We start from the raw sequence: 27,803 nt of genomic DNA on the forward strand, positions 1-27,803 counted from the left end.
CCCCAGTGCATATTTTTTTTCCCCTACCTGTATTTGTGCAAACTAAAGAGCTCATTTGGCAAACACTAGGAAACTTCACAAAGTGACTGACCCAAGCTGATGCTTGTTAAAAAAATAAAAGCAAACATAAAAAGCAACTCTGAGAAGCCAAACCCAATGGCCACAAGACACAACACTTGCTAAGCACATGGTTCTCTGCAGTTTGGACACCACCTTCATTGGTTTGCTTTAGCAACTGGAACTTCATCCTCACTTCTCTGCAGAAGAAATAGCTAAGGTTTGAAAAAATTCTGTATTCATCTCTAAAAAAATAAGTATTTGTATTAAAAGCTGGAGATCACTGATTTCACTAAGTTATGGCTTTTTGTCTTTTTTTTTTTTTTTCTTTTCAGTGTAAGCATATTTATAATTATCAGTAAGTGTCCTGGGTGTTAGGTCATGGTTTGTTTCCAGCAATGTTTTTGTGTGTGTGCTTTGCACCTCAGAAGTGAGTCTGCCAAGGCACTTAAGAGAATGTAAGCAAAGTCTTTAAGGGACTCGATGAGAATGGGCTACCACTGACACAATACAAAGAACCCATCCACCAGCACAGTCAATCCCCCAAACCAAGCATCTTTTCCTTTATAAACACTCAGCACCTGCTAAAAATCCACAATGAATAACAACGACCAGAAAAGGGAAAAAAAAAACCCAAACAGAACAAAACAAAAATAAACTAAAATAATAAAAAAAAGAAGGTATTCACCACTGTGTCACTAACAGAGAAAAGATTTCCCCCTAAGAAAAGCACAGGAAGGAGATCTTGGCTGTCATTAGGAACAGCACAGGGGCTTTGTTCTCTTGGGTTTTGTTAAAAAAGAACAAAACAAAAAACCAACCAAAACTATAAAAACCAAATACCAAAACTCTTGCTTAAAGAAACAAGGGACTTCAAGAAATCCTCCTCCTTTTATCTGTCCTTAGAGGTGAGTTTTTCAATTAGTTCTTGAAGTGGTGCAAGTTCTCTTCTCTCAATAAGGTTGAATTCCTGTGGGAATGATGAGAAGAAAGACACTCAGAGTTTATAGCTTCATAGGATGGGTTGGGTTGGAAGAAACCTTAAATATCATCTAGTTCCAACCTCCTGCCACAGGCAGGGACACCTCCCACTAGCCCAGCTTGCTCAAGGACTCATCCAACCTGGCCTTGAACAACACAGCCTCGCTGGGCAACCTGTTCCAGTGTCTCCCCAACCTCACTGTAAAGAATTTCTTCCCAATCTCCAGTCTCAATCCAGTCTCTAAATCTTCCCTTCAATCTATTGCCCCTCATCCTATCACTGCAAGCCTTTGCAAACAGTCCCTCCCCAGCTTTTTTGTAACTTCCTTCAGGTACTGGAAAGCTGCTCTAAGGTCTTCCCAAAGCCTTCTCTGGGGAGATGGAGGGAGAGATGGCCAGAAAAAATACATAAAGATGGAGTAAAACAACACCTTAGGGTCCTGGAGTGGGTGACTCTCCTCCCAACACACCAGGAGTAGTGTGAAGGGCCACTACTTTGATCCATTCCTTTCTGCAGAGAAGAACTGTAGCCATCATGCTCCCAGCCACACTTACCTGAACAAAGAATATAAAGTGCTTGAAGGAAGTGTTAAGGTGAGCCTCTTCCTGCAGCTGGATCACTGGATCAAAGTGCTGGTGGTAGATGTGAGCGTAGACTCTGAAGAGACGCTTTAGAATTGTCTTTGCCACTGACATGAAGTTCTTTGGGAAGGGAACACCTGGGGAGCAGAAAGCAGAGGGCTCATTTTAACACACCCATGCCATGCTCATCTCCTCGCAAAGCCACCAGAAGCCAGGCCTCTCTCTTGCACAACAAGGGCTGCTCCATCTGTAAATCACAGGGTGTGCTTGGGCTGAAGCCCAACAAGCTGGCAGGGACCAGAGGGGAGGGTTCCTGCCCTTCAGCACCCCAATGGCTCCAGGTCAAATCACAGAACCACAGAATACTAGGGGCTGGAAGGGATCTCTGGAGACCATCCAGTCCAACCCCCCTGCCAAAGCAGGGTCACCTAGGGCAGGTCACACAGGAACACATCCAGGTGGGTCTTGAAAGGCTCCAGAGATAGAGACTCCACAGCCTCTCTGGGCAGCCTGCTCCAGGGTTCCAGCACCCCCACAGTAAAGAAGTTTCTTTTCATGTTGAGGTGGAACTTCCTGGGTTCCAATTTGTGTCCATTGCCCCTTGTCCTGTCACAAAACACCACTGAAAAGAGCCTGGCCCCTTCTTCTTGGCTCCCACCCTTCAGATATTTATAGACACTGATAAGATCTCCTCTCAACCTTCTCTTCTCCAGCCTAAGCAGCCCCAGGCCTCTCAGCCTTTCTTCACAGACTACATTTCTCTGCTGAACCTTCCTAAATCCAGCTGCTAAATGTTGCTATACTTAAAACAGCTCCCTGAAGAGCCTTCCTTGACTGAGACACCTCTGCCCTTCCAGGAGCATTCAGATCCATCACCTGGCCTCTGACTGCCAGCCAAGTCTCCTCCAGGCTTTGAATCATTCACCAACAGGTCTGCTGTCTTATAACACAAGACACATTATGTTCATGTCTCATGAGGACAGGCTGAGGGAGCTGTCTAGCCTGAAGAAGAGGAGGCTGAGAGGAGAACTCATGGCTCTCTACAAGTCCCTGAAAAGAGGCTGGAGTGAGGCTGGTGCTGGCCTCTTCTCCCACGTAACTCATGACAGGACAAGAGAGAATGGCCTTAAGCTGCACCTGGAGAGGTTTAGGCTGGATGTTAGGAACAACTTCTCTGCTGCAAGAGTGGTCAGGGACTGGAACAGGCTGCCCAGGGAGGTGGTGGAGTCCCCATCCCTGGGGGTGCTGAAGAAATGAGTAGATGTGGCACTTTGGGTCATGGTGATGCTGGGTAGAAGGTTAGACTTCATGATCTTAGAGGTCTGTTCCAACCTTAACGATTCCATGATTGTAACAGCTCTGTGCACACACCCAAGAGAGCACAGGACACTCCAAAGGACACCAAGTACTTTGTGTAGCCAACTGAAAGCACTTTTGGTATCAGCCAGTGAGTTGTACACTTCCCCTGGCTGAATTGCAAGCAGAAACAGGCTCTCCTCCACCTCTCAGCACAAAGACTCCTGGCTCCATCCTGCTCACCCCTCAGCCAGGGGCTGCTGCTTTGTGAACAGCGTCCTGAACTACTCTGAGACCTGCTCCTTTCACTCACTACAGTGACAAGGACCCAGAACAGGTAAAATCAGTTTCAACAGCAGACTGTGTCAGTGGACAACCTGTATTAAATTTGGTTAGGAAACAGCAACCAGCTACTGGGAGCAATCTTCTCTTTAGCTGACACATCTGCAGGCTAAGAAAAGATATGTATCAGCCACTTAAACCTGAGATTAAACCTGGCCAGCCTCTCATCATGCAGCATTTTCCCAGCCAGCTTAGTTCATCTGCACTCTGGAGTCCTGCCTGAAGGCCAGAGCCCCAGGCTGGATGCTGTAAGCCACTCAGGGTCTTGCTAAAGCTTTAAATGCTCAGCAGTAGGATTTTCATACTGTGCTTAAGCTTGCCCTGCTTCTGTGTACATCATATTGCCTTCACTGGCTGCTGCATCTCTTGGGAAGGTCACATGTAGTTGGTAGTCTACTCTAAGGCTCTTTCTGGAGCCCTACTTTTCAAAAATACAGCCTAGTAAAAGAAAAAAAAAAAGAAGATTAAGTCTTGAGGTAACCTTTTAAACATCAGTTTAATGTTAACTGTAATTATTGAATATCATTCTTCTTAGTGGACTTTTACCCCAGCTCTTGATCCCTACTCTGAAACACTAAAATGAATGTCACAGCAGGCAAAGAAACCCTGCTCATATCTATTGGGCACCCAAGATTCAGCTTTTGGTCACCCAAACCAGCCTCTTCTGCACGTCTGCCTCCAGAGCCTCACTGAAAATGTGTCAAATGCTTCAGAGACAGTCACAGAAGGAAAGCAATTAAGAGATCTCCCTCCTTCTTCTACAGCCTCTGAGTAGTGGTGTGCTGGAAAACTGCCAGTGAGGAGCTTTAGAACAAACAGTCCTTGGTGTCTCTAGAAGCTGGGTTTTCTTCTCCTTATCCTTTCCAAACTGCTGGCTGTTCAGCATTTCCCTCCTGCTTTTCTCAAAGAAACCTCTTCAGAACCCCAGCTCTGCCCTGCCTCCAAACCCCCAGGCTCTCACCTTCACTTGGAATACCAGCAGAGGTTGGGGGCTCACCTATTGGAGAGCAGCACAGGGGAAAGGGGCCTGGGTTCTGGTGGATAGAAGGATGCCCATGAGCCAGCAATGTGCCCTTGTGGCCAAGAAGGCCAAGGGCATCCTGGGGTGGATTAGAAGGGGGGTGTGGTGAGTAGGTCCAGAGGTGTTCTCCTCCCCTCTGCTCTGGTGAGGCCACAGCTGGAATATTGTGCTCAGTTCTGGGCCCCTGAGTTCAAGAAGGGCCTCAGGGAACTGCATGAGAGGGTCCAGCACAGAGCCACAAAGCTGCTGCAGGCAGTGGAACATCTCCCTGCTGAGGCCAGGCTGAGGGAGCTGGGGCTCTGGAGCTGGGAGCAGAGGAGCCTGAGGGGTGACCTTGTTCCTGCTGATAAAGAGGTGCAGGGCAGTGTCAGGAGGATGGAGCCAGGCTCTGCTCAGGGATGCCCAATGACAGGATAAGAGGCACTGGAGGAAAGCTGAAGCAGAGGAGGTGCCAAGGGAACAGGAGGGAGAACTTTGTCACTGTGAGGGTGGCAGAGCCCTGGAGCAGGCTGCCCAGAGAGGTTGTGGAGTCTCTTTCTCTGGAGCTATTCCAAACCCACCTGGATGTGTTCCTGTGTGACCTGCCCTGGGTGCTCCTGCTCTGGCAGGGGGTTGGACTGGATGATCTCTGGAGGTCCCTTCCAATCCCTACCATTCTGTGGTTCTGTGTGTGTGAAGTTCAAAGAGGCAATTCAGCTTCTTAGGAGGGAAGGTCTAGGGGAACAAACACCTTCCCTGCATCAAGAAGCTGCCAGCTACTGGTTGTAAGATTTGGAGAGCCTCTGCCTTATTTGTAAGGAAAGAATCCAGTGCTGAACATGAAGAAATGTCATATCAACAGATTTGTTAAGCAGGATTCAGCACTGTGCTGGGTGTCTATTAGGAGTATCAACAACACATGGATCAGAGTTCACATACTACCACAGACATTTCCTTTGAGGATATCAAAGTGTGTGTCAGTGTGAGCTGAAATTCTCCCCACGCCAACAATAACCAGGCTAGCTTACACCCAATAGTGACTTATTTACACTCTTTCACTTCCTCTGCTTGAACTTTGCAAGGAAAAATTAAAAAGACAGTTTCAAACCATCACAAAGTTCCTTTCCAGAAATCATGTCACCTTTTCCAGCTGCCCAACTTATCCTGCAGGAGCAGTTTCCATGCTGTGAAACCTGGAATGTCCCTGTGCAAGTGCAATCCCAACAGACAGTTCCACTTTGACTTGAATTACTTTACCTATTTTCGAAGGGAATAGTGTTTCATCATCCAGCTGATCCTGGACCCAAGTCATCAGGTAATCAATGTACTTTGGTGCTGAGCACTTAATTGGTTTCTTTATGTTTGTCCCATCTGCCCAGTGGTACTCATATCTGGGTTGGGACAACAACAAGAAGACATTTCTTAACACAATGAATCATTCAAATCAAGGCCTGGAAGGCTGCTCTTCCTGCTCTGCTCCCCTGTACTCCCACACCCTCCCCACAGCCCTTCCTGCAAGCAAAGGTCCAAATGCTCCTGAGCCAGCTGCAGCTGTTCTGGGCCCAATCTCCTCACTGCTTTACCTGGACTCTTTTTGAAGTCTGGGAAGGCTTTGGGGAAAAAAAAAAGTGCATCCTCCCATCATATAGCCCATCCCATAGCACAACTCCTCCATCCTCAGTTAGAAGTTGCACACAGCAGCCTGTGGTCAAACCTGCAGCATTGCACATCAAAAGGTGCTCTATGGTAGGCTTCCAAATCCTGAAAAGCCAAGAGCTGCTTAGCCTGGAAGGTTTTTTTTTCCCTCCCCTCTCCCAAATTAAAACATGACAGCCTGTTGAAGTGAAACACCAAAGTTAGATGAGATTCTCACACAGAGGAAAGCTAAGCTCCAGGGTTCAAACCTGACTGGTTTGTAACAACTCTGTCCCTGAAGATGTTCAAGAAGGCTGCAGAGGGACTGTTTGCAAAGGCCTGCAGGGATAGGAGGAGGGGCAGTGGTTTGAAATTAGAGGAGACTGAGACTCAATGTGAGGAACAAATTCTGCACCATGAGGATGCTGGAACACTGCAACAGGTTGCTCAGGGAGGTGGTTGAAGCCCCATCCCTGGAGATCTTCAAGGTGAGGCTGGAGAAGGCTGTGAGCAACCTGCTCTAGTGGAGGATGTCCCTGCTGACTGCAGTGGGGTTGGACTGGATGAGCTTTGGAGGTCCCTTCCAACCCAAACCATTCTAGGATTCTATGATTCTGACAGAATTCCCTCACACCAATACACACCAATTAGTTGTATCTTGAAACAGAAGCTCTAGCTATGCTCCTCACATCAGAAAACATCCCTAAGTGCAAACCATCACAGGACCAGCTCCTCCACCAGGCACTTCCACATGGCCTAAAAAAATCCCCCAAAGCAGAAAGCCCCAAGAGATGCCCCCTTGATGCCTGCCTTTCAGCCCCCCTCACATGCACACCCGCTTCTGATCCTTCCACAGAACCCATCTGGGGTTTCCCCAGCGTGGGGAATGCTCTACAATCCCTAGGGACAAGATCACCTAATTAAAAGCCTGGCAAGAATGCATCTCCCAGCCTCTAGCATCTCTTTTCTCCTCTGACTCCTAACTGTTTGAACAGGACATCCATTTCTGTCAGTGCTTCTTGCTCTCTTTGGGGAGAAAGAAACTGTTTAGCCTGGCAACCAGACAGCTAAGCCTTTAATAATTAACCTCCAGCCCCAAATAACTGCTTCTCAGGAGACAAACAATAAAGCAAAGAAATATTTTCATGCCCTTATTTAATAACCAAGAGTCTGTTCTGCATGCCAAAGCACAGAGCAGACAAAGGGCTGCGTTATTGCACAAGCTTAGCCCCAAATCCTTCTGCTCTGTGGCAAACTCCTATTCCTTTTGTATTTTCCCACTTCCTTGCTTTGCAGCAGCAACTCTGCTGCCCACGCTGGGTTTGGCATGCAGCAGTGTCCGTTTTTAGGTTAAGAACCCAGTGCCAAAGCTTTTCTGGTCCATCTGGCTGCTTTTGCCTTGCACAGCCTCTGGCCACTCCACCTTGCAGCCTTCTGCACTGCCTCAGCTCTCCAGCAATTATTGCCTGCAGGCAGTCACAACAATGTCACTACACAAGAGGAGGAAGTGAGGAGGGGAGAGGTTCTCTTGATTATTTGTCTAAGATTTTGCAGTCATTTAAAAGGAAGCAGTGCCCTCCCTCACCACTTGCTTCAAAATTTTCCTCTTTGGAAGATACTGAGCAAGGAAAAAAAAAAAAAAAACCAAAAAAACCCAAACATTGGATGTCTGTACAAAAGCAAGAATCAAAGTGAAACTGAACTGAGGGACAGGGATTTTTTTTTATGCACACTACTAAGAACTGTAGCCAAGTTTACTCCTCCAAGAAGAAAGATTTTGGAAAGCCATAGTTGAACACTTGCATGTTGAACACTTGCATATAAAACCTGCCAATGTGAATTTAAGAAGCCCTCATTAACATTTCACAGCATTAAAAAAAGAAAAAAAAAAGGAAAAATTAGGTTTGATAATTTAGAGGGAAAAAAAAAGAACCAACAAACAAACAAGCCACCAACTCAACAAAAAAAGCCACCCTAAACCCCCAAACCTTTCCACTCCCCACTCCTTTAAAGGTTCAGAGGTTTTTTACCTTCACAGGTTAAAAGTCATTCCACCCCCAGAAGTGATCTTATCTTTGGCCCCCAACTGAGCTAATCTCAAGTTTGCAAATGCAAAATCATCTCCAAAACTGCCCCTCCTCAGTGATGTGTAAAGCATCATCTTACTTTGGGCCAGCAGACATCACAGGGCAGCTCTCCTCCGTGCAGAAGTCTGTGATGGTTCCATAAAGCATATTGATCTGGTTGAAGAAGTCCACAGCTGGAAAGCATTTAAACAAACATCAGTTAACACTGCAGGGCAACGGCAGCACCAGCTTCCCACAGCTTTCATCTGCTGAAGATGGACCTGGAGAAGAGAAGACTCCAGGGGGGACATTAGAGCTGCCTTCCAATAGCTGACAGGATCCTACAGGAAGGCTGCAGAGGGATTTTTCCTCAGGGTGTCTAGAGACAGGCCAAGGAGGAATGGTTTGAAGCTGAGGGAGAGCAGGGTTAGACTGGAGCTAAGGAAGAAGTCCTTCAGTATGAGGGTGGTGAGACTCTGGAACAGGCTGTCCAGGGAGGCTGTGGCTGCCTTCTCCCTGGAGGTGTTCAAGGCCAGGTTGGATGAGGCCTTGAGCAGCTGAGTCTAGCTGAGAGGTGTCCCTGCCCATGGTGGGGAGGTTGGAGTAGATGATCTCTGAGGTGCCTTCCAACCTGAGCCATTCTAGGAGTCTATGAATAATATATTTGGGGAAAAAAAACTTCATTGTTAGTGTTTTTTCTGATGCATTATAAAGAAGATGCAGAATGCAACCACCAACTTCCTACAGAGCCTCTAGCAGTAACTATTTGATCATTCTTCAGTTGAGAAATTTATTTCCTCTGGGTGCATTTTTAGTAGAATCCCAAACTCTAGTGGGCAAGCCTGGCATAAACCAAAGATTGTCAGTGGAAACTTTCCACTTGCAGAGAGCTGCTCCTCATAAGACAACAGTATTTGTATTTCAGGCTTTGTATTTCCATCTTTTTAAGGAACATTTCATAGATTCACAGAATGGTTTGGGTTGGAAGGGACCTTAAATATCATCTAGTTCCAAGCCTGTGCCAGGGGCAGGGACACCTCCCAATAGACCAGGGTGCTCAGAGCTCCATCCTGCCCAGCCTTCAACACTTCCAGGGATGAGGTTTCTACCACCTCCCTGGACAACCTGTTCCAGTGCCTCACCACCCTCACTGTCAAGAATTTCTTCCCAATTTCCAGTCTAAATCTGCCCTCTTTTAGCTCTGTTACAGCCAAACACCACAGGTATGGGAAGCAGGTATAGAAGGCATGACACAGGATTAGTTACAGCACCAAGCAACTTCTGTTTCTTACCACTTAATTATCATTAATTACCCCAAATCAATACTTGGTCCACAAAGTCTCCTCTTTATAAACTACCCTTGGAGTTTTGCTCTAGGGGGATTGATGCTCAACTTGTGGTCCATGTTGGGAAGAGCAGTTCTCATTGCCCAGACTTTCTTGTTTTGATGGTCTACAGTTGAATGACTGAAACCAAAGCCCCCAGCTTGGCACATTTGAGTATTCCCAGGGCTATCAACTCTGTTCTCAGTCTGTGTCTGCTAACTCTGGTACACAGATACACAGCTTTGCTGTCTTGAAATGGAGACTGACATCCTAAAAGCAAGCACTAGCAGGTATCTGTGAAAGTAACTGAATGCTGAAGGAAAGGGAGGGGGAAATCCTGCAGCTTCCCCTCACTGATTTTGCCAAAGTATCAATTCAAAGATCACACAAATATCTTGACAGCAAGACACAGCTCCTGTTCAGCAGAGGCAGGATATGAGCTACAAGTGGCATGCAACTTCCTTGGTATTCAGAAAGGGAAGAAGGAAGTAAGAAGTGGTGCTACATGCACCCAGCACAGCTCATCTGCTGAAACAAAACCTCTTGGCTGCTTTTTATCCCCTGCACAGCAAAAGCAGAAAACAGCACTGGGGCCTCAGAGCTGCATTTCAATATCTGAAGGGGACCTATAGGAAGGCTGGGGAGGGACTGTTCAGAAGGGGCTGTGGGGACAGGACGAGGGGCAATGGTTTGAAACTGGAGCTGGGGAGATTTAGGTGGGACATCAGGAGGAAGTTCTGCACAGTGAGGGTGGGGAAATACTGGAACAGGTTGCCCAGGGATGTGGTTGAGGCTCCAGTCCCTGGAGACATTCAAGATCAAACCTGATGTGGCCCTGGGCAGCCCGATATAGTTGGGGATGTCCCTGCTGACTGCAGGGTGGTTGGACAAGGTGACCTTTGGGGGTCCCTTCCAACCCAATGCAACCCTGTGAACCTGTGGAAAGGTTGATAAAACAGCTACAGAGGAGCAGGAGGACTCCTAAGGCCTGTTTGGATAGGGGGAGGAGGCAGTTAACACCAAAGGGCAGCAAGAAGTGGTTACATGCAGCCCTCATTTCTGAAGTGTACACAGGAACTGTTAATTAAGTTTCCATTGCCTGCTCCCAGCAGAAACCACAGCCCAATGTTTGCTTCAAGGCAGGCATGTTCAGAAAGCCCACACAGGCCCTGACAGGGTGACTGATGACTGTGAATCCCACACTCACAAAGTCTCCAAGGCCATGAGGCACACCACAGCCAGCAGTGTGTGACAAACAGCGCCAACGCAAGAGCCTCCTTTTCCAGCATGTGGAAAGCTCCACACTGGCTCTGAATATTTTCATTTCCTCTTTTCACTCACTGTTCTCTGCATTTCAAGGCCTTAGGTGATTTCTCCAAGTGCTTTTCTCATCAGAGTACACTCTGTCTGGTGTTCTGCCACAGAGATATGGGTGAGATGTTCTCCTGAAATCATTTTTAGCACTTTCAAAGGAAACTCAAAACTGATTATGCACTTCTCACCTTTTTTTCTATTTTGAAAACATGTTTGAAAAAATAAAATAAAAATCTACTTGCACATCAACTCAACTCCTACAAGCCAGCAGCAAAGCTAAGAGCCCAGCAGCAAAGCTGATCTGAGAGGTTTTTTCTGACCTTAATGATTCTGTAAGAGCAGAGCACATTTGTTACTGTGCTCTCACTATTCTGAAAGGCAAAAATCAATGGCATCAAGTCACACATTTGATTTCCTCAGTACATAGTCAACAGAAGGGGCTCAGACCTGCCATTATCTGGTACTAGGTGTGGCAGAGGGAAGCTGGAAACAAGGGAGCACATCCTCAGTCAATATTAAGTATTCAAACCCCACCTGGCTGCAGGAGGCATGAAAAAGGGCTAATCACCCCACAGCATGCAGCTGTTACCACAAGGCAGCTCCCACTCTTTTGCTAAGTGCTTTGCTGCTTTTGCCACCCAGCTGTCTCTCAGTTAATTCATTTGGGAAGGGAAAGACACCACTGCCACGCAGGAGAAAAGAGCTGTGGAGTGGAGGAACCACCAAAAGGGAAGGATGCCAGCAAGATCTGAAGCAGCTTTTGTAATGCTTACTCATAAAATGGGTTGGTTGTTTTTTTTTTTTCCTTCTAGATAGTTTTGCAACACAGTGTGAATCAACTTTTCTATAAGCATTGGCATCAGCAATTTCCACATTCCCTGGATGCAGTGGCAAGCCACATGCCAGAGCATCCTGTGGCTAATTAAGAACAGGAAGGTTGAGTGACAGTTTCACTTCCCAAGCGTAGCAAAGGGCAAGGAGAAACTGAGAGAGCCACAAAAACAGTAAGAGGACCTCCCCTGCAGGGAGACTGGAGTTAATCTCCTCCCCCTACTATCAGGTGATAGGAGGAGAGGCAATGGCCTGAAATCGTGGCAGGGGAGAGTTAGGCTGGAGATGAGGAAAAAGTTCTTTGCTGCAAGAGTGGTCAGGCATTGGAACAGGCTGCCCAGGGAGGTGGTGTCCTTGGCTAGCCCCTCACCAACACATAAGCAAAGGAGCCCCTGGTTGGTGCTTTGAGTTTCCCAAGCTTTCTTCTGGGTTTGAGTTCAACACACCAGCTTTTCCCTCCTGTTATTTAACTCTGTCTAGAGATGATGCTCAAGAATATGGCGTAGTAGTTGCCCTGGTAGAGTTAGATAATGGTTGGACCTCCTGATCTTGAAGGTCTTTTCCAACCACGGTGACTCTACAACATTCCCCTCTCCCAGGTACAGCAAGGTGGTGCTCGCAAGACAGAAGAGCAAACCTTGCTAGAAAGGAGCACACAAATGTCAGCCCACATTCAACACCCTCCTTATGAAAGGGAAAGGGGAAAAAACCCAAACCAACCAACAAAAAAGGGTTAACCAACTTACTGTTAACTGCAACCCACTCGTTTAAGTCTTCCCCCTCTGGAAGCATAACAGCCATGCGCAGATTGCCGCTGCCCAGCGTGGCCTCAGCATGTTTTAGCAGCTCATACTGGTGAGACCCCTCTGGAATGTTCTTCTTTGGTTTGAAGGTTTTGGAAGAGCGACTACCACTGTGAAAGGGAGAGGAAATATTTAGGCAGCTTGTGGAAAGGGAAGGGGAAAAGAAAGGAGTGGGTAAGTCACGTGCGAGCACAGGGTTAACGTTAAATACTTTGCCAGCATCCTAGAATGGGTTGGAAGGGACCTGAAAGCTCATCCAGTTCCAACCCCCTGCCATGGGCAGGGACACCTCCCACCAGCACAGCTTGCTCAAGGCCTCATCCAGCCTGGCCTTGAACACCTGCAGGGAGGGGGCCTCCACAACCCCCCTGGGCAACCTGTTCCAGTGTCTCTCCACCCTCACTATCAAGAATTTCTTCCTAATCTCCAGTCTCAATCTGCCCTCCTCAAGCTTTAATCCATCCCTCTCATCCTATCATTACAAACCCTTGCAAAAAAGCCAAGCCCTTGTATTTGCTACAACTAATTTCTAAGAGGAAAACACTTCTTGCAATTCCAAGATGTTTTGCTCCCTTCACTCCCACAACCAACATGTCCAGCAAATCATGCCCTTCTGTTTTTCTAGGTAAGTACAGCTGCAGCAGTGCCAGATGCAGCTCAGCCTAGCACTAAATGAGGAAATGTGTTTAAAGGGATTGAGTCAGGAAGCCTGGCAGGGGAGCCACACCTGCCAGCGACTTCCCTCTGCCACAATCCCACACAGCGCTTGGCCTCAAGAAGACATCACAACTTGCTTGTAAGCAAGAGCACAACATTTCCTCCAGAGGTGTCATTTCACCTCATCACCTGCTGACAGGGAGGGGTTTCATCATGCAGATGCTGCTGGCTGTTCTGGTTTACATTAGCAGCATGATGTTTCTAGGGGAAAGGAAGATTTTCAGGCACCCTGCTCACACCACGCTGCATCAACAGCCCACTTCAGCTTCAAACACAGCCCTGGCAGATCTTTTACAATCAAAGTTGCTAAATATGCAGCCCAAGCTCTTGAGACACTTCTTGTTAACTGAAGCAAAGGAGCCACTTGAACCTCTGCAGCTAAAAGAAGCACTTGGGCTGGCCTGGCTTAGACCTCCTAGCACCCAAGTGTTTGTACACTGGAGTCTCTGTGGAGCTTTGTATCCATTTCTAGGAAATCTGTTCCATATCCAAACAAAGCTGAGTCAAACCAGAAAAGTTTAGGCTCTTTATGGAAAAAACTTAAGACTTCACAGCTTGTTCTTACCACAGAACCTCAAACTCTTATCTACTGTTGTGTCTAACAGTTCATACTGACAAGAAAAAAAAAACAACCTTTCCCTGAGCCCAAATCCTACTTGGACCCAGGCTGCCAACTTATCACTGAGTTATTGAGTGTTCCAAAGCCTTGCTCCAACCCCTCTTGAGGAGCAAAACCAGACCAAGATATCCCATAACTCACTACAGCATCTTAAACTAATGCAGTACTTTTAAAGTGATCACTGTGCCATTGGCTTAGTGGAAGGAGGAGAAGAAGAACAACTCAAGAACACAGTGCTGCAGTTCCTGCACATCATTTCACCCAGGGCTCACCAGTGGATTGCTTGATCAGACACTGGAGAGGACAGAACCTTGCCCTGGGGAAAGGTTGCAATGGCATCACTTTCAGGACACACTTGCCCCTTACACTTTTCTAAGTGGCCTGTAATGCTGAGGCTGTGGAATATCATCCTGTCTTTCCCTGGGGGAATGTGGGAGTAGCTAAGTCCTGCAAGCACAGCTCTGCTTCTCCCAGCAGCTTTCACCACCACACAACCACAAGCATTCACCATCATGGTCCAACTGAAGTAAGCCCTGGAAATGCTGAGGAGTGTCTGAAAAAGCTAAACTCAAGGCAGCACACAGAACACCTACCTGGGGCATCCTAACTTCTCCTATGACAGCTCCTGCTTTTTCATCTTCAAAGACCTTTGCAAGCATTAATTAGTCCTCACAAATTATCTTTGAAGTAGGCAGCACAGACTCATAGAATGGTTTGGATTGGAAGGGACCTGAAAGCTCACCCAGTTCCAACACTCTGCCATGGGCAGGAACACCTCCCATCAGCCCAGGTTGCTCAAGGTCTCATCCAACCTGGCCCTGAACACTTCCAGGGAGGGGGCAGCCACAACCTCCCTTGGCAACTTGTCCCAGTGCCTCCCCATCATTAGCATCTTATTAAACACAAGGAAACTGAGGCAGGGACTCAGTGCCAAAGACCAACAAGTGAATTTATCAGAGGAGTGCCCAGATTTTAGTTCTGAACCTTTGTCTCCTTTTTCCTTCTGCGTCTCTTTTAAACCCTGATCCACAGAAACACTGCAAGGCAGAACCAAATTCCAGAAAAGCAAACATCTCAAGCCTTCAAACAATACTATGGGGCTCCAAATGATAACATCCTGCTAAGAATAGACACTTGGGAGTATCACTGTGTTTGTTTCCAGCAGCCAACATGTCAACAGAGAAATTTAAGTGAGAGCTCAAGCTGCTTTTTCAAAACTAAATCAATAGTTGCAGGTTTCAAGGCTTTTTTTCCCCTGTGACAATCCCAGCAGCTGAAAAGACCAGCAAGGAAAATGAAGTTGTACATGCACAAAATGTGCACTGACAAGCAGTTCAGCATTTCTATTTATAAACCTGAGCAGTCACAACATCCCTGGGCTGAAGAGAGATGGCGTGTGAGCCAGGCATTACTTTCTCCAGCTTTTAACAGTACCCAAAAGTCAATTCTTTTCCAGTCAAACTCCCACTCATTACAAGGAGCCTGCCTCAATCAGTTCACTTGAACTTGGAGAACCAGGGTGGTTCAGGAAGAGAGATTGCAGAACTCTCTGTTCCTTTGAGGTACCACCATGCAGCAGGGTCTAAAGACAAAGTAGATTAGGAGAGAGAAAGAATGGCAGCCAAGGATGTTTCAACCCCAGGCTCAGAGATTATGGGTTCCAACATAGTCCCAGCAACATGTTTCTGCTACTTCAGAGTTCTCAACAGTTGCAAGTTTTGCTCTCCATAAGATCTGGTTTACTGCCAGAGCCCAGCACAATCACAGAAAGGTAGAGCTTGGAAGGGACCTCTGAAGATCATAGAATCCTAGAATGACTCAGGTTGGAAAGGACCCAGAGCTCATCTACTCCAACCTCCCCACCATGAGCAGGGACACCTCTCAGCTAGATTCAGCTGCTCAAGGCCTCATCCAACCTGGCCTGAAACACCCCCAGGGAGGAGGCAGCCACAGCCTCCCTGGGCAGCCTGTTCCAGAGTCTCACCACCCTCATACTGAAGAACTTCTTCCTAAGCTCCAATCTAACCCTGTTCTCTTTCAGCTTCCCTCCCCGTTGTCCTGTTTCTAGACACCCTGAGGAAAAGTCCCTCTGCAGCCTTCCTGCAGGATCCCTTCAGCTATTGGAAGGCAGCTCTAAGGTCCCCCTGGAGTCTTCTCCAGGCTAAACACCCCCAGCTCCCTCAGCCTGTCCTCCAGCAGATCCACAGGAACACTCCCATCTAACAAAAATAACCCTCACAAACATGAAGCTGTAAAAAGTCTAATTCTCTGCATGTGGAAACAGCCTTTGCCAGGATCACTGATCCAAGCAGCCAGTCTGGGAAAGAGTTAAGAGCTGCCAAGCCCTCACACAGCAGAGCTGCCCTCCAAAAGGTGCTTAGAAAGCAATTCCACGCCTGAGGGGTTTGTTTTGCTTTGTTTTGTTGGTTTAAGGAAGAATCAGTCGAACTGACTTGAAAATATCCCAGCAGCACGGGGTCATGCCTCCAGAAACAGCACACATGTTGGCTTTGTTTATACCTTCTGTTGTAGGAACCAAACTGGAAACACTTTGATCAATGCAGAGAGCTGAAGCTTCCCTCTGCAGCTAGCAGGAGACAGAAGAACCTCAGTAGTTTGTACTGTACCTGGAGTGCAGTCAATGAAATGAGACATGTCCCAGTTAGAAACGCTGACATTAAAGAGTGCCTAAGGAAGGATTCCTCCCAAAGCTAACAGTGCACTTGAGAACTAAGAGGCTTCCACTTGATAAGGAAACTCAATTCCTGCCTGCCTGAGCCACAGCCAGTTGCCAAGGCTACCAGAGATGCTTTCCAACCCAAGGAGTGGGAGGCAAAAGACCTCTTTCCAGGTCACAGCCTGCTCCTCCTGCAGCACTGTCACCAGGAAGGTTGTGTACAGCCTCTTCCCTCCCCCTTCTGCCAAAGTAACAATTAGGCTTCTAGATTTGAAACAGTGCCTGCAGTCAGGAGATGTTTCACAGAACACCTTGGAAAGGCCCCAAGGACCATCTGGTCCAACCTTTCCAGGTGACAGTGGAGTTGAAATGAGCTGGCCCAGCAGCCCATTGAGCTGAATCTTCAAACTGGCCAATGCAGAGGACTCCAATGCTTCCCTTGAAAGCTGATTCCAATTTTAGTTACACCAAAATTTATTCCCGTTTTAATTGCTCCACAATTTATTCCCATTTTTACTTCTCAATGCCTCAGGTGGGGTTTAATTAACATCTGACTTCCCCTTCTTGGAAAAAATAGATTTCACTGGAAAAAATCCCCTTCCTAGATTGAAGTTCCACACAATGGTATGAGAAGGTAGATGAAAAAGTCATCATCTCATCAAAAAAAACCCAGAGGAGTCCTGATACACAAGACTCCGCATGTTAGAAGAGCAGAAGTTTATCAGATGACTCACATCCAGCAAGGAGAAAGTGATTCAAGGTAGCCTTAAGGAATGCTTTTGCTTTTGCTCGTCCCAGCCATCACCAGGCAGTGTTGGAAGCTGTCACAACATGTCCACATTCCTCAAAGCCTTTCTTCCTTTTCCATTTAAAATGCAGATTTCAGAGTCAGTGACACTAAGCAAGCAGGGGATTCATCAGATGCACCACAGCTGAAGGTAACCTTTTCCTGGCTGCGCCTAGGGGAGTGACAAGTCCTTGGAAAGAGGCCATTGAACTCTTCCTGTGACACATGCCCTGGCTTGCCCTGCAGCAGCACACTCCATACCCAATCCCCAAAGATGCTAGGTGGCCACAGGTCGTGTTCTAGCTGAGCCAGGCAGGCACCTACACTTCCCTCATCCCCACCTCTGTGGGCTCAGAATGTGCCTGCAAACAAGGGGGAGGTGTCATGCTTCAGCACTCATGTCTACTACAGCCCCGCCCATGGAGGTGGGGATGGTGTTCCTGCTGTTCACCCACTTGGATGCAACCCTTCTCCCAAGTAATCACAACCCTCCAAGGAGGTATCCAGAGAGCTCTCCCGTGAGCAGGAAACCATCATGGGTTTGCTGTGCTCACACCCAAAACAAAGCCTCTCCTTTCATTTACAACACTCCTGGAAAAGGCTCACAATAACCAAAGCAAGCCACAGTTGTCTTCCCTGGCCAGCACCAGAGCCCTGCCTGAGCACTCACAAACACAATTCAAGTAAGCCCCAGAGCAGCCCCCAGCAGCTGCTGACTCAACCTCTCAAGTGTCCTCTGCTGGGCCATGCAAGGAGAGGGACAGGCCAGGAAAAACTTAGATGGAAACAGAAAGAATCACAGAATCATTGTTTGGGTTGAAAGGGACATGAAACATCATCCAGTTCCAAGCCCCTGCCATGGGCAGGGACACCTCCCATCAGCCCAGCTTGCTCAAGGCTTCATCCAGCCTGGCCTGAACATCTCCAGGGAGGGGACATCCACAGCCTCCCTGGGCAACCTGTGCCAGTGTCTGCCCACCCTCACTCTCAAGAACTTCTTCCTCATCTCCAGTCTAAGTCTCTCCTCCTCAAGCTTCAATCCATTCCTTCTTATCCTTTCACCCCAAGCCCTTGTCAAAAGTCCCTCCCCAGCACTCCTGTAGCCCTTTCAGGTATTGGAAGGCTGCTCTTAGGTCTCCCTGGAGCCTTCTCCTCTCCAGGTTGATCAGTCCCAACTGCCTCAGCCTGTCCCCATAGCAGAGGTTCTCCAGCCCTCTGATCATCTTTGTGGCCTCCTCTGGACCCTCTCCAGCAGCTCCATGTCTCTCTTACACAGGGGGCACCAGAACTGGATGCAGTGCTCCAGATGAGGTCTCACCAGAGCAGAGCAGAGGGGCAGAATCACTTCTCCCAACCTGCTGACCACACTTCTTTTGATACAGCCCAGGATGCCATTGCAACATCTGTTAACAATACATTCCTACATGCTCCATAGCCATTGACCTGCAGAAAGACCCAACCCCTGTGAGATCTGTGGCCCAAATCAGGTCAGAATCTCCCTCTGCTTTGTTACAAGACACAGACCCAAGAGCACAGGCAGGAAGAAGAACATTTGAGTGAGGTTTTTTGGGTTTTTTTTGAGGAGAAATTCTTAAAAGGAGGCACTGGATTCTTCCAAGAAGCTGTTACATTCTAAAGGAAAACCATTGCAGAGAGGAAAGCTGCTTGGTAACACATGTGGGAGTGAGGATGACACAGCACATGTTCTGCAGAGGCATGGAAACATGAAAAGCAGCATCAGACAACTCAAACGTCAGCAGAACACAAGGGAATGCAACAGGGAGGGTTTTTCTCCTTTTTAAGAGGGAAGCAATTAACACAAATCCTGGCCTGGCAAATCGAACACCAACAAGAGAGGGAAAGAAACTGGCAACAGAGCATGAGCATCCAGAGATGACCAGGAATCCAAACTAGAAAGTATCACAGAATCATGGAATGGAGGGGGGTTGGAAGGGACCTCTGGAGATTAAGTCCAACCTCCCTGCCAGAGCAGGTCACACAGGAACACATCCAGATGGGTCTTGAAAGTCTCCAGAGAAGGAAACTCCACAGCCTGCTCCAGGGCTCTAGCACCCTCACATCATGGAATTTTTTCCTCACACTGAGGTGGAACTTCACAGGTTCCAGTCTGCGTCCATTGCCCCTTGTCCTATCACAGGACACCACTGAAAAGAGCCTGGCCCCTTCTTTTTGACACCCACTCTGCAGAGATCCATAAACATTCACAAGATCTCCTCATCAGCACCATTATGGATGCAACTGAACAAATTATGAAAGAAATGTAAAGCAATAAAACGTGGAAAGCTCCAAAACTGGATTGTGTCTTTCAGTAACACAACTGGTTGTGTTCAAAGAAAAGAAACTGAAAACAATAACGAAGAAAGATTTCCTAAACCTAGCATTAGGGGTTGGACTACATGACCTTTGGAGCTTCCTTCCAACCCAAACCATTCTATGACTTAAGCTGGATGAAGGAATTCAAGATCAGCAAGCAATTGAAAACACCAGGAGGTAGCCAAGGGAGCTCCAGCCCTGCACACTGCCAGTCCCATAAAGCATCATCCAGCTTGTGGGGCAGGAGCAAAGGGGGGTGGGGGGCTGTCAAAGAACTCCAGCAGGATTTGCCCACCTATGATCTCTTCACTGTAGTAACCTCTCAACTGGATCAAGCAAGGACAAAAGTGTCCCAGGTAAAAGCTCTATGCTCCTTTCCCTAGCAAAGTGTTCTTCCTGCTGCAGAGATTTCCCTCTATCCGGCTAAAAATCTCTTCATGTCTTTGCATTCCTGATGCCCTCTGCATACTAAACTTCACCTGCTGGTAAGAGTCACACCCTTTAAATACATTTAAGAGAAGAGGAAGCAGAGCTTTTCAGAAAGTGGTCTACGAGCTGTTGAGGATGATGAATTGCAGCAATAAAAGCTTGGCTCTAGTATCAAATTAGATCCTTACTTATACACCAAATATAGTGCTTGGAGAACATGCCTCAGAACATGGATGGGTTCCCAAAATGCTGATCAGTGCTTTGGAAAACCAATGCTCTCTGAATGACTAAAGCAAATCTAGTCAGACAACCTAAGGAACCATAGCAGGGCAGCTGAGAATAAAAAAAAAAAAAAAAAAAAAGAAAAGGCTCAACAGTTTAAGAGTTTGTAATCCCTTTAAACACAATAAAAAGAACAACCTGTGACTGTGTTTAGGAAAAAGGCAAAGTTAAAGGTGAACCTTCACTAGATTTTAAAAGGGGGGAAGTCATTTTAGCACTTCAGGAGAGGCTGCCTTTTAGAGCAATCCCCAAACAAAACAGGCTGATGATATCAACATGGCAAATGAGAAATCCTGGGCAACTTCCCAACAGAAAAGCTCCAAGCATGTCTCTAAGGTTCCACTCAGACTTCGATGAACAGCTAAAAGGGGTCTGAATTCAGGAAATAACCATTAGCAGAGGCAAGAAATAACACCCAGAACAACAGGAAGAACTGGCCAGGAGGCAGTAATGAATAATCTAACAGCTTTCCAAAAATACACTGCATTATCTCACCACCAAGCATTTCTTACACAGCCCCCAGATCTCATCCAATGCTTTATGTCCTGTGTGTCTACCTTCAGTTAAATTTGCGTACATCATGTGAAGTCTCACCAGGAAAATCCACCTGAGAGGGAACCACAGCTCCTACATACACAGGGGAGCAGTTCTTTCAAATCATTTAAGCTTATGCATTTGACAGCTGAGGCCACAGTTTAACTTAACTGCTCTGTGGTGAATTTAACTACACAGATTTCTCCTCTTCTCCACTCACTGCAGCAAGAATCCTGGAACGATTTGGGTTGGAAGTGACCTTCAGATCATCCAGTTCCAACCCCCTGCCATGGGCAGGGACACCTCCCACCAGCACAGCTTGCTCAAGGCCTCATCCAGTCTGGCCTTGAACACCTCCAGGGAGGGGGCATCCACAACCTCTCTGGACAACCTGTTCCAGTGTCCCCCCACCCTCACTGGAAAGAATTTCTTCCTCATCTCCAGTCTCAATCTCCCCTCTCCCAGCTCAAATCCATTGTCCCTCCTCCTTTCACTCCAAGCCCTTGTCAGAAGTCCCTCCCCAGCTCTCCTGTAACCCCCTTCAGGTATTGGAAGGCTGGAAGAAATTTTAAGGAGAGCTGTCAACCATGGGAGTTAATAACAGGATATTAGGGACACTGATTTTCTGTAGAATTCATAGTCCAGCATTAGAAAAAGCAGCATTTTGTTACCACAAAGTAGGACAAGTAGAAGACACAGCAATGCTGTCCTGATCCCTGGATCTTGAACACTCAGCAAGTCCCTAAAACAATGACTCCATTCAAGCAAAAACTGAGAGTGAGCTACTGAAGTTGGTAAAAATAAAACACAAAGTATCAGCTAGCAAAACAAAATGTGGGTTAGTTCATTGAGGTCAGCATAGGAAGCCCTCCCAATCATCATTTGGGTTGAAATTATTTCTGTATTAAAAAAAAAAAAAAACCACCCAAAAACGAGATGTCTCAATCTTGAGCAAAAGAAGGAATTTAGCAAAGCTCACTTAAGCTCACTTATTCTCATTGTCATGAAGAATGGAATTAGACTTGTGATAAAGTCAATAAATCCAGGCATTATGAGCTCTTAAGCTGCAGGATGTTCTTCACCAAGGGAGGGATCCAGATTTCCTGTGTCAGGAGTGCTCCTATTTCTAGGACATAATCAATGAACTCTGGAGGTAAGCTACCAAATTTAAAGGTGAAGTGCAATGACAAACAACCAAAAAGACCCAAGCAACCCAGGTATGTGGAAGAGAAGCAAACTCCAACTAAAACTCAACTGAAATATGGGTAGGATCAAGGGAGGTATGCAAGAATAACAAAAGGAATGGATTCCTGCCAAGGAACAGCTGGGAACTGGAGAAGGAAGAGAAAAGGGTGAACAAGATAAAAGTGTCCTCAAAACAAATCAGAAGGAAAGTTGGGATGAGAAGAGAAGGTCAAAGCTGGATTTCAAGAGGAATGCATAAAGGTAGAACAAAGGAAGAAAGGCCATTCCCATTTGCAAGTTGTAGCAGAGTGACTGAAGTAAGTTCATAGATTCATAAATGGTTTGGGTTGGAAGGGACCTGAAAGCTCACCCAGCTCCAACCCCCTGCATGGGCAGGGACACCTCCCACCAGCCCAGCTTGCTGAAGGCCTCATCCAGCCTGGCCTTGAACACCAGCAGGGAGGGGGCAATGGGTTAGAAACATTCTTTAAAGCCTGTGAGAAGCAATGAAGCTCTAGTCAGTCAGAGCTGAAAAGGGAGCATTTGCAGATGGAACCCCCAGCACTCCCCAAACCAAAGAGCAGCCAGGGCACTGCAGCCTAATGGGAAGTGGCTAAGTTTACAGCTGCTGAAAGCATCCCAGAGCACATCCCGTGGTTTAGGTTGGTTTGTGGGTCAAAGGCTTATTGACAGCTTTGGCAGCAGCATCTTTCCTCCTGCTTACTAGGGAAGATGTAAAGTGGCTGTTTAATAGTGGCAGCTATCAACTTCTCAAAGGAAAACAGCAACTTCATTCTGTCAGCCCTAGGCACTAAGCATTACCACACTGCAGCTCTTAAGTCACCCTCAGTGGACAAATACTTCCAATATTTCATCCTTTTTCAAACAAGATAAAAAATAATTATTTCTCTCTCCAGACACAGCCAGCCTCAGATGCAGCTGTGACCCCTGGACTGTCCTTATGGTGGTTGTCTGTTGCCATAAAGAGGTCCTAAATCCAAAGACCTGACAGAAAACCACTGAACACTCCTGGCACCTTTTCAAGATTACAAACCAAGCCACTTTAGACAAATCCTCCCCTGAAAGTGATCCTTGTTCCACCATTCTTCTGTCTGACAAATGTAAACAGCTAATTGCAGAGGTTCACTTAAGCTGCGAACACAAAGAGGGGAGGACAAACAAGGGAAAACAATCGTGGCATAAAAGCAAACAATTAGGAAGCAATTAAGGCTGGACATCAGAGCCATGTAGTAAACACAAGTTTCACACACTGAACAATGCCTTTCTTGCCATGGCTGCTGGGTTTTTCTCCACTCCAAACTAAGAAGGAAGCATCTAAGAACACTTGATACACAGGTTGCAACTTGGTTGGAAGGGACCCTCAAAGGACATCTTGTCCTACCCCCTGTAGGCAGCAGGGACACCTCCAACCAGATCAGGCTGCCCAGGGCCACATCGAGTCTGATGTTGAATGTCTGCAGGGATGGGGGCCTCAAACACATCCCTGGGCAACCTGATCCAGTATTTCACCACTCTCATTGTGAAGAACTTCCTCCCAATGTCCATTGAAAAGTTCCAATCACTCACTCCAACTCACATATCAACTCATCATCAATTTCATGTTCCCCAAAACAGAGTACTGGCAGCAAAAGGCTTTTTTCCAAGGCAATTCCAGGCTCAAGTTCCTGAAGTGGTCCACACAGCTCTGTAATTCTGAGGCAGACTGCTTCTTTCTGACAGAAAAGTCAGACAGCAGCACAAGCTCAGCTTTGCAGCCCTCTGCCTCCAACCTTACTGCTAAGGCAGCAGCACCCATTGGGGGCTACAACTTATTTCCATTTCCTTGCACGTAAATTTGATCAGCTGCTTTCTGAAGGTGCACACTGGTTGGCAGGTCAATGGAGACTACACCACCTCTCTGGGCAGTCTGCTCCAGGGCTCCAGCACCCTTACATTACAGAAGTTCCTCCTCATGGAGGATGGAACTTCTGATGGTCAGGTGCATGCCTGCTACCCCTTGTCCTGTCACTGGGCATCACTGAACAAAGCCTGGTCCCATCCTTCTGCCACCCACCCTTGAAGTAATGATCAGCACTGATGAGGTCCCCCTTCAGGCTGCTCTTCTCTAGACTAAAAAGCCCCAGTTCTCTCAGCCCTTCCTCATCACAGAGATGTTCCAGTGCCCTCAGCATCTCTGGAGCCCTACAGCAATTCATAAACACACAAACCCCAAACAACAACTACTCATCCTCACCCTTACTATTTCCATCAGCTCTGACTACTTAAAAGAACCTCCTTTCAAGAAAACAGTATGGTAGAATTTACTGAGGGCCTTCTTGGCTTTTTGTGGTTTTTTGTTTTGCTGAAGATGTCTTTTTATTTGGATGCCTTTTTTACTCTGATGTCTTTTTATTTTGACAGCATTTTATTTTGATGCCTTTTTATTTTGTTGAAGACAAGGCCGTTTCACAACTTCAATACTAAAACTGATTTTTTTTCTTTTTCTTTGTAAAATTAAATGGTTTCCATCTAGCTCCTTTTTTTTATGTAAGCTGTGCCAGTGTAGGATACCACAAGCATGTCACCATATGGCACCGCCTACCAGAACTATCTTTAATTTTTTTTCCTTGGAGATGTTAAGCTGAAGTACCTGCAACTATGCTGTCATTTCCTTTTAGAGAGAACTTAGCAAGCTGCAATTTCATTTTTTTTGGGGGGGGAGCTGAGGCTATTTTCTAGTCCAATTGCCACTTCATTTTAATTTTCTTAAAGATTCAGCTATCAGAGAGGTTCAGAAAGTCTCTTCAGAAAGGAAGAAACAGCTCAGAAAGAGAAAATAGGCAGTGCTGGAAATAACAATTGCTGTCAAAACGGAGTTGTATTAATTCAGTGCCTGGTCTCACAAGACAGCCTTTTTATAATGTTACCCATAATGACAGAAAACAATGGTTTCCCTTGATATTTTTTTCCTCCCTCCCTGTAGCTTTATATGTCACTGGCCCTAGCAACAGCAAAGAATAGCAATGGATTTGTCAGCGGACAAGGACCGTGCAGCAGGCCCGCGCGGGGGGCCCCAGGCACCCTGTGTTATCCGAGCACAATCGCTCTCTTATTTGACAGCAAGCAAGAACACGGCTGTGGATCTCCTACTTGAGTGTCCAGCTGACAAACCACAGCCAAGTTACCGACCTGAAACTTGCAGGACAGGCTTGCTGCAATCAGAAAACGTTTCTGCTGCATCTGTACCACCAGTTCAGAAGCCTGAATCAGTTCACGAAGATGCAACCGTATCGCCGACAAAGAGCACAACATACAACCCTCGCTGCCAGCTCTGCATCAAGGTGGAAAAGGGAGTGAAAAAGTCTCATGAAAAACTATGTTTAAAGTACTGTGATAACATGGGGAGGGGTGGTGCAGCTCAAAATACAAGCCTGCAACACAAAATCTAGCAAAAGATACTCAACCGCTACCTTTGAGCGGCTCTGTCACACCAACACTAAATTCAGGTTTGACAAAAGGGGGATGCTAACTTTCTGGATACTTAAAAAAACCCACAACCAACTACTTGGCAGAACACACAAAGTCCCCCTGAGGCCTGCCAGGCATATTTTAAACGTATTTCTTTGAAATCCATTTCTAGACTGCAGGTGAGTAAATTAGGTGCTGTCTACAAGGCTCTGCCAACAGCAGCTTCGCCAACATTTCTCACTTTGCCATGCGATCACCTCACTTTCCACTGCCACGTTTCATCCTGCAGGGCCACTTGAAACAATGGAAGGGGGTGGGGGGGAAAGGTTTGCTTTCTGAGGTTTCAGAAGGGTCTGGAAAAAAGAAACGAGCATCTCATTATTGCCTGTGACAGAGGGTGGAGGGGCTCATGCTTTTCCGTTACCACTTAGCCAAATGCCACGGAGAGGGAGGCTCTCTAATTTGCAAACCAGACTCCCGGGACACCACTGTACTCGAAATCCTGTTCCCCCCCACTCCTTCTCCATTGCAGCAGCTGAGAATTATGAAGGAGGGAGACAGCTGGGCTTCTCATTAGCAGCAGCCCAGCGCGTCTGAATCCACCGACGGGTCATTTGTGCCCACCTCCCATTTGCAGCTTCCACCCTGCAGCTGATAGGTGTCTTTCAGAATCTCTTCTGGGGTAAAGGCAGCACAAACACAATGACAGGCAGGCTGCTCCGGTATAGCAGAGTTAAAAAAGGCTGCTTTGGTAGAGCAGAGTTAAAAGATAATAAATGCAGTGGAGAAGGTTCAGAAGGAAGCCAGCACTGCTGTTATTTGTCTCCATGAGAACACAACTTACTAGAAGACTCCAGCTCCCAAGATAAAGCATCTTCTCTAAAAGCAGGCTCTGTATGCATCTGTTGGTTATCAATATAAGCCTTTAACAACTGTCAAGATATTATGGCAACAGGCCCGCTAACTGCTCGCACGGAACTCTGAGCGGGCAGCAACACTCAGCGGGGTCTTGCTGGAGCCTGGCTCTGCAAGGGTGCCCTCATCAGCTGCTTGGATTTCCCTTCTTTCCCTAGAGCACATCTTCACTTTAATTAATAGGTCACTGAACCGGTTTATGTTAATTACCAGAAGTACCTCGTCTCTGTTCCCAAGGGGAGGGACCAAAGTTCATTCAGTTGCCGTCTACGAAGCAAAAACTGCGAAATGTGAGGTTTTGCACACACTTAAATTGCCACCGGTTCCTCGGGGAGCTTTTTTATGCCGCAGTAAACAATCGCCTCTCATTAGCCCGGCACAGCCTGCCAGCGCTGTCCCCTTAGCTCCGCACAGCCGTGACACAAAATCAATCACGGAACCTTGGGGCTGGAAGGGACCTCTGGAGATCATCCAGTCCAAACCCCCTGCAAAGGCAGGGTCACCTAGAGAAGGTCACAGAGGAACACAGCCAGGTGGGTTCGGAATCTCTCCAGAGATGGAGGCTCCAACCACTCTCTGGGCAGCCTGCTCCAGGGCTCCTGCACCCTTACAGTAAAGAAGTTCCTCCTCATGTTTAGATGGAGCTTCTTATAGTCAAGTTTGATGCCTGTTACCCCTTATCCTGTCACTGAACACCACTGAACAAAGCCCAGTCCCATCCTTCTGACACTCACCCTTGAGGTATTGATCGGCATCGACGATCTTCCCCCTTCAGGCTGCTCTTTCCCACCCTCAAAAGCCCAAACTCTCTCAGTCTCTCCTCATCACAGGGACGTTCCAGTCCCCTCAGCATCTCTGCAGCCCTCAACCGGGACTTCACTTCTCACCGCTGTTGTTCACCAAGCTGCGCCAGCGCCATCCCCTTCTAACTTATGCACCGCAGATAACGCTACAGGCAGCAACTTCTGCTCACACCGTCCTGCCTATGAGTAAAAAAAAACCACCGGTAAAGCAGAAGGGGGACTCCAGCCGATGGGCGGTTTTTCCCTGAAGGCAGCTCTCGCCTCCCCAGCGACACCCCCACCACACTCTGGGCTTCCAACACACTCCCGATTACAAGCCTCGCCTGGACTTATTCGCTTTTTAAATTCGTATCCCCCCCTGTTCCAGACGCCAGAGCCGATAAGAAAAGGTCGAAACCCAGCTGCCGCCCTCCAAACGCCCTCACAGAGCGGGAGGCGCCGGCCGGCCCCGAGCAGCTCCCGCGGCTGGGGGTGGGGGGAAGCGGCAGTTGCGGCCGTTAGCGCGGCTGGGGTCCCCCGGGGCACTGGGGCACAAAGGGAGGGAGCGTGCACAACGCTGCTCCGCGGCCGCAACCGGACGGTGAAGAGAGGTGCGGAAAGAGGGGAATCATGCCGTCGGAGAGCGGCCGCCCCGCTGCCTCAGGGAAAGCGGGAAGGGTGGCGGGCGGCGGCCGCGTCCCCTCGGCGGGCTGCCCTGCCCGACGGGGCGGGACGGGGCAGAGGAGGAGGAAAGGGACCCTGCTCCCTCCTCCCCACACGCCACCGTGACCCCTCGGCGGTTACTCACAACAAGAAGCTCATGGCGATGGCGACGGAGCGGG

The 27,803-nt window shown here is 47.6% G+C and overlaps 1 protein-coding gene across 1 annotated transcript; it reads right to left on the minus strand.

Annotated features, from left to right (window-relative positions):
- Positions 1–949: 949 nt before the first annotated feature.
- Positions 950–27,783, minus strand: MOB1B (MOB kinase activator 1B). The gene is made up of 6 exons (XM_054392285.1): positions 27,770–27,783; positions 12,176–12,342; positions 8,060–8,153; positions 5,516–5,649; positions 1,594–1,757; positions 950–1,027 (listed from the first exon to the last, which is right to left on the minus strand). Exons 1-6 carry the CDS (start codon positions 27,781–27,783, stop codon positions 950–952), a joined length of 651 nt encoding a protein of 216 aa, XP_054248260.1.
- Positions 27,784–27,803: the final 20 nt, after the last annotated feature.

This window comes from Indicator indicator, chromosome 25 (assembly GCF_027791375.1).
Source record: "Indicator indicator isolate 239-I01 chromosome 25, UM_Iind_1.1, whole genome shotgun sequence".
Classification (NCBI taxonomy): domain Eukaryota; kingdom Metazoa; phylum Chordata; class Aves; order Piciformes; family Indicatoridae; genus Indicator; species Indicator indicator.

Excerpts from the sequence above, each read along its gene's own strand:
- MOB1B (XM_054392285.1), bottom strand. Across the intron at positions 5,650-8,059 it reads GTGATGTCTGCTGGCCCAAA|ATATGAGTACCACTGGGCAG; the intron begins GTAAGATGATGC and ends GTCCCAACCCAG. Across the intron at positions 1,758-5,515 it reads ACTATTCCCTTCGAAAATAG|GTGTTCCCTTCCCAAAGAAC; the intron begins GTAAAGTAATTC and ends TCTGCTCCCCAG.